General features: G+C 38.7%; 1 protein-coding gene across 1 annotated transcript in view; it reads right to left on the minus strand.

Moving 5' to 3' along the window:
* Positions 1–2,283: 2,283 nt before the first annotated feature.
* Positions 2,284–13,143, minus strand: part of TTC21A (tetratricopeptide repeat domain 21A) — a 61,068-nt gene continuing 50,208 nt past the window's right edge. Inside the window, exons 24-29 of the mRNA XM_026718477.2 lie at positions 10,536–10,700; positions 8,761–8,956; positions 7,712–7,936; positions 4,531–4,651; positions 3,994–4,061; positions 2,284–2,626 (exon numbers count right to left, since the gene is read on the minus strand). Of these exons, the coding sequence (XP_026574262.1) occupies positions 2,549–2,626; positions 3,994–4,061; positions 4,531–4,651; positions 7,712–7,936; positions 8,761–8,956; positions 10,536–10,700 (853 nt within the window). The 3' untranslated portion in view covers positions 2,284–2,548. The remainder of the gene's footprint in view (positions 2,627–3,993; positions 4,062–4,530; positions 4,652–7,711; positions 7,937–8,760; positions 8,957–10,535; positions 10,701–13,143) is intronic.

Consider the following 13,143-nt stretch of genomic DNA (forward strand, 5'->3'; position numbering starts at 1 on the left):
CAGAAGTGGAACTTACAACCTGGATGTGAAATTCTTACGTCTGTTCCCCTGTGGTCACATGACTGCACTTTGGGCACTTGGCATTTATGCTGTTTCAGCACCCTGAAGTCATGTGACTGTGATTTATGATGCTTTTTCTGGAAGTCAGTTTCCATGTCAGCATTTACAGGTACTTCCAGTTTCCTGGAAATATGGGTCCATAGCAAATAATGGCTTTGCTTAATGACCAGAGTGTTTGCTTAACAACCATAGGATATGTGCTTTATGACTGCTTCATTTGCTCAATCGTATCCTTATGATTTATATGGACTGTTTCCTAGTAGGATTTGACTGCTTATTGTACCCAATGACTATCATTAAGCGTTGTACCTGATGATTCCTGACTCTTGACGAATGTATATTTTCTTTCATGTATACTAAGAGTATTTACACCAAGACAAATTCCATGTGTCCAATCACACATGGCCAATAAAAGAATTCTATCTATGACTGCCGCAAAAAAAAGTTATAAAATTGTGTCTGGTCATGTGGTTTTATAGTCTCAAAACTAGAATAGAAGAGCATTAGTGCAAATAAGTCCTGAAATTATGACCACAATTGGGACTAGTTTTTACAATGCTAAACAAGGCAGTTGAGTCATGCTCAATTCTGTGACTTTTTTTATATGGTTGTTAAATGAATCACTATGGCTAAGTGAAATGTGGTGATTAAGCAAATCTGGCTTCCCCTACTGACTTTGCTTGTTGGAAGCTAGCTGAGAAGATTGCAAATGGTGATCACGTGACCTCAGGATGCTGCAATTGTCATAAATACACAACTGTTGCCAAGCATCCAAATTTTGATTAAATGATTGTGTGGATGCTGCCATAGTTGTAAGTATGAGGACTGCTTAAAACCACCTTTTTTTAACTGAATGCTTGTTAAATGAATGGTTGTAAAATAAGGACTACCTTGTACTATACCAATATTCAATTACAAAATAATTAATGAATTGTGTTCCAAAATAAGGCAACTCTGTTTAGCTGGCCTGGAGATACTGCACTAGGGGAAAACAGCTGCTAATTATTTAGAACTTCTTTTGTGTCAAGCAGGTAGTAAAGTAATACAGGAGCTGTATTAGGCACGCCTCAAAGCCTTAACTCCTTCTTGCATCCAATATGTCTTTCTTTGCTTTAAGTTTCCATAGGAACAGGTCCTATTTGCTTGAGCGTTGCCCTGGTAATGGTGCTGGCCAACTCCCAGCTGAACTGTAGCCACGCCCAACCTTCTGCAACAGGCTTCCTAGGAAAACCCTTTCCAAAGAAATCCCTTCACACACTCCTCTTCTTTCAGGGTCTGTCACAAGGGGGAAAGGGGTGGTGGTCTCAGCCTAGTCTCCAAAGCACCAGAAGGCAAGGCAAGAAGCAATGGGTGGAAAAGAAACCACAAAGACAAGCAACCTAGAAATGAGAAGTTTAGAGAGGAGAACAATTAAGCCGTGGAATGACTCGCCTCCAGAAGCTGCGGGTGCTTCATCACGGGAACTTCTGAAGAAGATTGGCTGGACGGCCACCTGTCTGAAATGGTAGAGGGTCTCCTGCTTGAGCAGGGGGTCGGACCAGAAGACCTTCAAAGGCCTTATCAGAAGGTCTCAAAAGGTGATCCAATCACCCCAGGACACTGCAACTGTCATAATAAATATGAGTCAGTGGCCAAGCATCTGAATCTTGATCACGTGACCATGGGGATGCTGCTATGGTCACAAGTGTGAACATTGTCATTTTTTTTCCAGTGCTGTTGTAACTTTGATTGGTCACTATACGAACTGTTGTAAGTTGAGGACTATCTGTACAATGGAGGGAAGCTGGAGGGCTTCAGCCCACCTTTCACGCTTTCAGTGAGCGAATGGATTATCTCTCCCATCATTCCTGCCTCTAATAAAGACGGTGACTGGCGGTGAAGATTCTCAGTCTGAAGAAAAGGCAGCAGGGACGTTTCATTGAGCCTCACCAATCTGTACTGTTTCTATTTTTAAAAAAGGACCAGTTTGAAACGTCCCAAAGATTTCCTTCAGAAGTAAATATTTTGAATAGCAACAACGTGTTTGACTATGAAGAGTTGACACATCATTTCAAGCAGGGAATCCGGAATGAAATTTGGAAGGGGTGCTATAATGAATCATTATTAATCCAGTTCTAAGTTTTCTCGAGTGCATCACAAATGAATCACATGAAGCACTATTTCAAGTGAAGGTTATATTAATATTTGTTTTGATTTTAACATATCACTTTTTTTGTGCAGTGAAGGGACACCACCACCTTGTGGATACAGAAGGAAGTGGCAACCCGGTCTTAATTGATGTTAAATCTATATTCAGAATCTGTAGTGAGGTCCAGGTGGAGTGAGAGAAAGAAACACACACACACACACACAAAACCAAAAATCAGAAACTGAACTGCAACAGATGTGCTATTCTGCTGATTTGACAATCAAGGTAATTTAAATAACGCAAATAATGCAACTTTATTGTTGAGTGTCCATGTTGATGAAGTATGAAAAACTGTGCATTTTAAGGTTTAAATGCCATTTGAGCTTTTTCCAAAATTTCCTCTTTAATTTTTGGATAATCTGGATATCCTTTCAAAACCTTTAACAAGGAAAAATTAATTAATTTTTAATAGTAGAAAGCAACAATAAGCATTTACAATTAATATGATACCAAATTATATACTAGAACTATAAATACTGCCAGATAAGCATTTAGTATGAAAGACGATTTGTGGCTGTTCCCCCCGCCTACACAAAACCGAAATAATTTTTCTATGATATGAACGAATAACAACTACAAAAGTAATGGAAAACACTGGAAATCCACTGGATTATCTGTAAAATTCCATGAATGGAGCAAGCTTTTTGTCTTCTAAATCTCTTTTCCCCCTTTTAGCTGCCAGCTACTGCCGTATTGCCAGCCCTCCTACTTGCCAAGCAGCTGCTTGAAGGGGGGGTCAAGGAGATTTGGCTCTCCACTGCAGATGGGGAGGGTGCACACAAAAAGGGGGGGTTACTTCCTTCCGCGGCAAAAGAAGGGGGCTGCCTAGGAAAGCAGAAGAGGCTGCAGAAGAACGGTTGGGGGCCTTTTTTTGAGTCTAGGTTTCGTATTATTTCAAAAACAGTAGTACACGCCTTTCAAGGCTAGCTTGAAGAACTGCTGATCATTGGGCTGGGCGACAGGCAAAGCAGCCTTCCCACTCCGCAGGATCAGCTATTCAGTGAGTTTGGAGATACCGGGTGTTGACAGACCAAATGACTAATCCCATAACTTGCAATCTGTTGAAGCCACTGACAAAGACAGCAGTTCCCTTACTGACAACCGGTTTCCTGCCAAGAGGGAGGGAAGCAAAGCCAGAGGGCCTATCCAGGGCTATTGCCTGGCATGGCCTGGCCCTGTGCACATTGCAATCCAGCGGAAAGGCCGTTCAGAGGCTATAGAGGTTCGGCAGTGGGGACAGCATGTTTCATACCCGTCATTTTTGGCTGACTCAGAGGCAAGCAGAGAGCATTTTATCTGAGCCACGGGGAAAAGCTCTGCAATGCCCACTATAATTCAATGGGTACAGCTGCTCCTTCTGTCTTGAGTGCTACATAATCTGGTCAGAATCCCAAAAATGTCTTTAAAAAAAAACAGCCCCCATCAAAATCTATTCTGAAAGGGACATTTGATTCAGGTAGGCTGCAATGTTTGAATCCCTGGATTATGGCCGCTCTCAGGAGGCATCTAAATTGAAATGTATATGTTTAGTCTTTTTCTCCATATATTTTGGTTAAGAACAGGACAAGAAGAGATGCAGAAAAGCATGATAGCATTAAAAACAGAAGTTTTACTTTCTGGATCACATTTACAATTCCGTGAATTCCGTGAGGTTTGGAAATAGCCAGCTTAAGTGGGACAATACAGGGCTGACAAGGTTACTACAGTTACTGTTAGTAACTAAATTATGCTTTGGAGAAACTTACATCATGGCATACATCTATGGTTTCTACATATTTCTTATCTTTTAGGTAGTTGAATGCCAGTTTAAATCCTACAGGAAGAGAAAAACGATGGGTTGGCATTCTGCAAAAATGTTATCTCAGTACAATGAGTGTAATGAGCACAATAATGCATACTGTTGTACTTTTTTATATCTGTGAATGTCATTATTTTAAATTGAATATACATAAAATGATACGTAGGACATGTATTTATTTATTTATGATACGTTACATTTATACAGTTATAGAATTTGATATTAGCTTTTTAATGTTTGCCATCGTTCAAACCCATTTAACAAAATTTACTGTTTAATTAAACACTTTTAATACTTTTCTAACAATTTTTATTCTTGTAATACTATCTGTTTCTAACAGTAAGTCCTTCTTGGTAGGCCTGGCATATATGGACGACTAGTACATACAGTAAAGCTAGATTCTATGCCAGAAAAAAATATTGAAAAAGTGCTAAACATTGCACTACTGAATCCAAGCAAATTCAATTGAAAAGATAATACTTACCAACTGCAGGATTTGCTTGGTTACTATATTTCCAAGCTAGTTCATAGTTCATGGCAGCATCTTTATATGCATTCTCCTTTTCAGCAATAAATCCCAAGCATTCATAGGCTTTTGCACATGACTAAAGAATAAGATTGAATGTGTAAAATAGATGCTTTTGGAAATTCTGATCTGTAAATGACAATACCGCTTCCAGGATTTCCACGGAGATCTAATAATTACAATACACAACTACCCACTATTAAAGGACAGCAACCAACAATTTTTTTACATGCAGTTTTTATTAAACAACCACCACCTTTTGAGCTTAATGAATATGTTAACAAATAGCTGTATCCTTGCCTGTAAATCTCTTGGTGTTTCTTCAAACTGAATTTGGGTTGTTATGAATTTGAGGGAGGGTCAAGTTGTTCCAGCCCCCCAAAGATTCCATTCAGCTAATTCTTGAGTTTTAAGATTTCTGTTGGTAAATTAGGGGCATGAAATACAATAATTTTTATTGCTCTGTAAAGCCACGCGTAGAAAACAGCTTGCCCCCTTGAATTGTGGGTGCTTCATTGCTGTAGGTTTTCAACAAAAGATTGGATAGCAAATTTATCCACAATGGTTTAAGACTAGAAGACCTCCAAACCCCTTCCAGCCCTATGATTCTATGATACAAATTCACCCTATTGCTTAAGGCAAGGGTCCTCAAACTTGGCCACTTTAAGACTTGTAGCTGGCTGAGGAATTCTAAGAGTTGAAGTCCACAAGTCTTACATTGGCCAAGTTTGGAGACCTCTGGTTTAATGGGATGCAATTCACATTTACACAAATTTGCCCAATATTTAAGGTCATTATTTTATCTCTGGAGAGATAGCTCATCATGTCTTCTACCCCTCAGCTTGGGTTTCACTTTCTCATGGAATAAAAAGTCTCTGAGAGTGCTTTTGCTAGCATGAAAAATTTTCAGCAGGTGCGCAAGTTAAGATTTATTAAGGAAACACCCATCTTCACTGATAATCTCATACCAAAGCTAGATAATGGTTTTGGGGACTTCTCTTAGCCTAATTAGAGAATGTTTTAGCTAATACTTTCAAAAATCAGTTAACCTGATAAAGTTCCCATTATCCTTTCAAAAGAATGTTTTCCAAACAAAAAAAAATGCATGCAAAAATATATGGATTGTGCATGTGGGGAGTCTAGACATTTGTTTACTCTTTTATTTAATGGAAAGATGGAATGCTGTTAATTTATATACCACTGGAAGTTCCATGATCACTGGAAAATTTAAAACAGTCAGGAAAGTTAGAATACCGCACCCAGTTTTGGTCCCCATATTATAAAAAAGATGTTGAGACTCTGGAAAGCAACGAAGATGATTAGAGCGATGGAGGCTAGAACAGACATGATAGCAGTGTCCCAATATCTAAGGAGCTGCCACAAGGAAGGGGTGTGTGTGTCAATCTATTCTCCAAAACACCTGAAGACAGAACAAGAAGCAAAGGATGGAAATTAATCAAGGAGAGATCCAACCTAGAACCGAGGAGAAATTTCCTGACAATGAGAACAATTAATTAGAAGTTGTGGGTGCTCTATCACTGGATGCTTTTAAGAAGGGCTGGACAACCATTTGTCTGGTATGGTATAGAGCAGTGGTTGCCAACCAGTGGGCCGCCGCCCACTGGTGGGCCATGAACATTTTTTGGTGGGTTGCAGAGAAATCTCACCCCCAGAGCACCCCCATCCAAAGCAATTAATCCAGGCTGCACAGGAACACAAGGCTGCTCAGCCCACATGGCCCCTGGGAACCCTCCCTGCCCACTCACTCCTTACCCGGCAAACTTGGCTGCTAAGTTGCTATTTTTCCTTTTTTCCAACCATCAGCTGTTCTGCTGTGCCGGGAGATTTAAATTAGCTAGGAAGTAGGAAATGGTTGGATTTCTTGCTTTCTAGCTAGTCTTTGGATCTTCAGCTCTGCTTTTAAGCACAGCCGAGCCTTCCTGAGGACTGAAGGTTCAGTGCAGACTCACAGCAAACAAATTTGAGAGACTGAGCTAACCGATGGCAGATAGATAGATCACTGGATGATTTTGTGAGCAACTCAATCTGCCTGCCTGCTTTGCCTGATTTGGGGTAAAAGTTGCTCTTTTTTTAATAAAAACATTCAATATTTATATACATATTTATAATATTTACATACAAGTCATGCCCCGCCAGTCACATGACCACCAAGCCACACCCACAAATTAGGCCACACCCACAGAACCAGTTAGTGGCCCCTGGGATTTAAAATTATGAGTTTGGTGGTCCCTGAGGTCCAAAAGGTTGGCAACCCCTTGTATAGAGTCTCCTGCTCGAGCAGAGGGTTGGACTAGAAGACCTCTAAGGTCCCTTCCAACTGTTATTCTGTTAGGTTTTGGCAAATTGGTATTTTCTGTGCTCAGCTGTTGATGGATTGAATTAAGCAATTATTACTTGAAGATACCCTCTGTAACCTCACACTTGCAACTATCGGACAACATCATGAAAACATTTTTGCTGTGGAGATGGTAAGGATAATGTGAACAAATTGCTAGTTCATTTTAAAATGTGTGGGTGATCTATTACAGCAGAGCTGTAGGTTTCAAGGGGCCAGCCATTTACCTCAGGGACAGTAATGCTCTAAAATACATTTGCAAATGATGCTTGGATGATTGGATATTGCAAGTGAGTATTTGTAACAGTTCAAATTCTGATAGAATTGGAAAAAAGAAACAAATAAGTTAAGTCTTGGGAATTCTATAATATTATCTTACAATAAATCTCATTGGCAATCTATGATATGAAGTGTTAATGATGTTTAATTTGATTAAATACTTGATACACTTCTTGTATCTCCTTCCAAGAAGCAAATTCCTGGGCAAGTGTTGATATGGTACTTAACTTTGTCAACCACTTTGAGTGGCATAGCGCAGCATTAATTACACTAAATATTTTTCAAACTTCTCATTGTTCAGAAATTGAGCATATAGCAACAAAACACTACATTCTTAGTATTTAGAAATCTCAGGGAAGACAAATTGTTTAATCAAGAAAAGAAAGCTTTCAGAATCAGGAATTCATGTGGTTTGATAATAAAGTTAGGCCTAAGAGAAGCCTATTTAAAACCCAATCCTGTGAAAATTTCTTCTGCTATTCCAATAGGTTCGCATCTTCTTACCTTATTGTATCGTAAGCAGCGCTTCACTTGCTCGGTGGCAAGATCATACTTCCCAGAAGTGCAGTAAATATCAGACAACAGCAGCCAAGCCTTTTCTAATTCATCAGCATCTGGCAGAGACCAGTTCACTTTGATCAGGCGCTTGAGCTGGGTCCGGGCTTTAGCTGTATATTTAAGCAGCATGTAGGCTTGAGCCATTGCCAGAATGGCAGGAACATTGTCTCTCTGTTTTAAAAATTGTGGAGAAATTTAGATTTTAACAGTGACTTCATATTCTTAAAAGGTTGATCTCTTTACCTGTATTAAGATGACTAGTAGACAGTAGCAGGGGTTAGCTTTTTTTGTATCTCTCTCACTTTGACATATGTATGTATGTATGTATGTATGTATGTATGTATATCTTGGTTTTAAGATACAAAACATACACACATACAAATGCATACAAATGTCAAGTCTGCCATCTTCAGCTTGGTGCCTACTGGCATCCTGCCATCAAAAGCCGGGGGGCAAGAGGGGAGGACAAATGGGATAAGTTAAGATAAGTTAAAGGAAAGATAAAACAAAACGGGATAAGCTTTTTCTCAAGCTATTCACTGTCACTTTACAACAGCTCTGATAAACCCACATTAATATATAAGGTCATATAATCTTCATTTCATCCTATGTAGGGAAGTTATTTTATAGATACTGTAGATTCCCCTCCAACTTACACCTGTCATATCTACTTTCCATCTCTAGCTATGCCAATTTTTAAAGAAGCACATATGAAATGAAATAAGGAAAACTACTTTGGGCATGTCCAAAGAACATTTCCCACCATCAAATGCCTCTTAAGGAATAGATTTTTTTTCTAGATTAAAAGTATTAATATTTCAGTATAGTGTGAGATAGTAGAAATCATTTGACAAACTGACCTGTATTTCTACTTCTATTGATATTACTCTGAAAAGAAGTATCTTTTAAGGCGAGTTAGCTTCTATCGGCATTCCGATGCCTTTACAGAGTTTCTGCTGATATGTATCATTTTGGATTTCAAATTTCTTATTTACCTCATTTTGTCCCATTTCTATAAACACTTTCAGAGCCTTCTCCACATTGTGTTTTTCTTTTGTAGCCATTAAGCAGTAGCTCTGCAACATTTCCACTTGATTCTGGCCTTCCTGTGAGTGAGGATAAAACTCCTTAAGTAGCTTCTCAGCTGTACGTATCCCATGCTGTTCAGATTCCTTTTTTTCCTTTAAGTTACTGTCGAAAAGAAAGTATTTGATGTTTCCTAAGCTATTCAAGTAGTGGACAACATTAAAGAAAGTGTTACTGATTCATTGCCTTTTAAACTAAGTAATATAACCACAAAACTTGGATTTATTTGACTAAGTGGTGTCCATTACATTGGAATGTCTGTTAAAAGGTGAATGGAATTTTGCCCATAGATAAAACAAATGAATTTTACGTATAGAGGATTATGCGAGCATAAAATCTCAAATGGATTTTGTCTCTTTCAGCAGAGATTTGATAAATCTGTAGATATTACTGGAGAGAAAAAGAGTGTACAGTGATCAGATCTGGTCAAAGCAACGATCCAGCATTAATGTGCCTATTGTTGCCTCCTTAATGCCTCCTGAACATAAATGTGTATCTTCCTAAGCCTGAGTGGTGATTGTGCAAGGCCAGATATGGGCAGAGGTCATTCAACGAGTTGCTGATAGATACAGCAAAATTGTCCATGTCAGATCTGAAACAACTTTGCTTACTATCAACTTCTATCCTACACTACTTACATTTGCTATAAGGCAAGTTCTGCTTGCTTACTTACTGGTTTATTTGCTTATTTATAATTAAGTTTGCACCCATTGTAATCTAATTACCCACAATAGAACAACAATTATTTTATTATTAAAATATTGGAAAAACTACAAAGTAATTATGCAACCGTGTGAATTTCATGGAACAAATAAGACTTCTGGAGAATATGACTAACTGAACACACACATGGGGAGAGATAAATAGTATCTGGGGATAAAAGGCAATTGTGGGATAATAAAACATTGCAATATGAACAAAATTATTATTATTTCTTTCTCTACCAATGGCATAATCCTGTTTTCCAGGCCCAGTTGGAAGTGTTGAAAGGCTGGAAAATGCCTTTCTTCTGAGGATTCGATTTTCCTGCTGGGAGGGCTCCGGTGCAAGGACACAGACAACTGCTTGGAAGCTGGTTTATTTTTCAGGAAGGCAAGAGATAGCAAGAAGTCTGCGTTCCTGGGGCTAGCCAGCTTTGTATAATAAACCCCTGATTTTTATACCTTTTCTCCTTTTGTGTGTGAGTGCTTGTGTTTGTATTTCTTAATGTTTTAAATCCTGTCAAGGGTTGTCTTCATTTCTGCCAGAGGGTAAACTCCGCAGGGTGGTTTGATTGGATTATCAGTTTCATCCTAATGTTTTCTTATATTTGTTTTGTGGCAATCTCCTGTCTGCTATGGAATTTATTTCGTGTCTTTTGTCTATTTGTTTTGCTAATTTGGCATGACCTGTTGTTTGTAAGGGATTTCTTTTTCTTGTTTCCCTAGCTTTCTTAATTACTTGGCTTTTGTCTAGGGGGCTTCTTTCAATACCTTTTATTAAATCTCTTTTCCTATGCAAGTTTGTTTTATGGCTGGGCTGATGTTCCCTTTGGGCTTTTCCTGCTTGGGTGTCACCACTGTCCTCATGAAGTTCCCTTTCCACAGAAGGTAAATGAAAAAAAGAAAAACTACAAAAAGACCAATTTTTCAAAATATATCTAAGAGCATGAGCTTCATATTTTATTAAGGAGCTTTTCCTTTACCTGGCATCTGTAGTATTTTGATTCTCAAAAGTCTCTCCACCTACTATCTCATTGTCAGGGTTTAGACATATCAGGATCATACAGCTGAGGGCTTTTTGGCCCCAATCACTATCCTTACGAGACTTGTTGAAGTACTTCAAAGCCTGATTAGGTTGCCACATATGCCTGTTTAGGGAGAGAGCGGTTTTAGAAAGTACATGCAATATAGCAGCTTTAAAATGATCGATCTTGCTAATAAAAATACTGTATATTTCAAACATTTGGTTTCATATTATCATAGATCTGATTCAAAACAGAGCCCAGTGAACTGAAGCCCAGAGAGTAATTAAGTTTAAATGAACTTTAATCTGTTGTACTAATGACCCTAAAAGAGTCTGAGATTTTCTACAAGTGTAGAAGAGAAATAAAGATAATGTTATCTAGACAAAAAGAAAAGTATACATGTAAAATCCATTTAAAAATTGAAAAGATCTAATTCTGAAAATATTCTTACTACAACAGCAAAGAACTTCATTCACTGTAAAACTGAGGAGACAATAATACAGTTCTTCCTCATTTGCCCCTAATCTGATGTAAATGTGCCTCAGTAAACACATTTTTTCCTGTCAAATTCTCATGATGTTCCCCTTATCCCATCCCATAGTAGAGGCAGTCTGAAGTCATTGCTAGGAGAGAGAGTGGTGGCGGGTAGAGAGAGAGAGAGAGAGAGAGAGAGATCTCCACATCATAACTTGATGCTTCAGGCTTTAGTGCTTTTTTTTTCAGTTATAGAAGATTGATTTAAACAATTAAATAGGAATTTGTGGGGCTACTTCTGCATCACTGATTGGCATTTCAGGTTTTCTATTGCAATAAGTGGCTTTTCTGTTTTTATTTTTATTCTTTCTGAGGATTCAAGAAGAAGCATTTATAACTATTGGTACAACCACGACCAATCTCAGGCAGCTGCAGTTTCTATAGTTGTTCTACAACAGACAGCAGTTGTCTATGTCTGCCTTTGAGAGTTGGGTGCCATAATTTTATTACTGATTCATTCGATTTATATTCTGACTTTCATTGATGAGTTCAAGTAAGATATTGTACTATTTTTCCCCCATCAAAAGCAGCCCTCAGAAGTAGACTGACCTGTGAGTGACTGGCCCAAAGTCACAAAGTGAATTTCTGTTGCTGAGGATGGATTCAAACTTGGGCCTCCTCATTCCTAGCCCAATTCTTTAATTACTATATCACACAAAATCTCACTTTTTTTTGCACTCCATTCCAATTTTGATACTATAGGAAATCCTTGACTTACAACAGTTTGTTTAGTGACTGTTCAAAGTTAGAACGACACTGAAAAGAGTGATTTATGACTGTTTTTCACCATTGAAAAACATCCTCATGGTCACATGATCAAAATTCAGGCATTAAGCATGTATTTATGGTTGCTGTGTCCCAGAGTCATGTGATTCCCTTTTGTGACTTTCTGACAAGCAAAGTCAATGGGGAAGGCAGATTCACGTAACAACTGTATTACTAGTGATTCATATATATAACAACTGTGGCAAGAAAGGTGGTCAAATGGGGCAAAATTCAACTAACTGTCTCACTCAGCAACCTAAATTTGGGGGTCAGTTGTGGGGTCATAAATCCAGGAAATTCTGTACTAATTACCATTGCGGTGACTCTTATTACGCATGAGGACAACCATGTGTAATTTATTTTTTCATGTCCATCCATTGGCTACTTCCAGGTGCTGCCAGCCCCATGGTAATTGGGTTGAATGGAACTCCTCAGTCACTCAGCCAGTTGTTTCAGCTTGCTCATTATCAATTGTTCCCTCATACTTACCTCTGCATCTGTAGCTTATCGGTTAAGCTGATTTTTTTTTTAACTTGGGTAGAATGCTCTTTGGAAAGAACACTAAAGTTGCATTCAAGAATAGCTCTGCTGCCGTGTCACAGGCATGAAGAAGGCGTCGTGAGCAAGAGCATCAAAAATCCCCCCCCTCCCCTTTGGTGCCTGGTAATGGCAATCCTAATATGCACAATTTATGCCAGCATGGTTTTCTAGTGACTCAAGGGCTGCTGGGCAGCATTTAACTCAGCCACCTAGATGAGTCCAAATGTTATTCTAGATACTCCAATGTGCTTCTGGCAAGAGATTTAAATTTAGTAGCTGGAACAGTGGGGTTGTGCCATGAGCCAGAACACATGGTTCTGGTTGATTGATAGGAGAGGGCAGGCGCCTGCGTGAGGCAATCTGCAATGTGATTGGTTGCTGTGGGGTTGGGAGTTTCCCTTTTATCCCACTTTTTTTCTTCTGTGTGCACCCTGTGATTTATTTCATGATGTTCCTGCCATGAATTGATTTACTATATAATGCTCCGATTTTCCTCACTATTTAGTTTGCTGTAAATATAGATATAAGATATATTTATTTATATAAAACTACAAGTACATGTCAATGTCTCTGACTCCATTTGGACACCCACTGCGCCATTCCCTGACAGCTTCTTTCACCGTTTGACCCATAGATATTGTACAGGTCTAACAGTCACACTTGATAGGGGACAGAAATTCATTTTAAGGTTTTAAAGAAATTGTAACAATTGCTTGAGGAACACATC

Source organism: Pseudonaja textilis, chromosome Z, assembly GCF_049901715.1.
Source record: "Pseudonaja textilis isolate UNSWEBS1 chromosome Z, rPseTex1.2, whole genome shotgun sequence".
Taxonomy (NCBI): domain Eukaryota; kingdom Metazoa; phylum Chordata; class Lepidosauria; order Squamata; family Elapidae; genus Pseudonaja; species Pseudonaja textilis.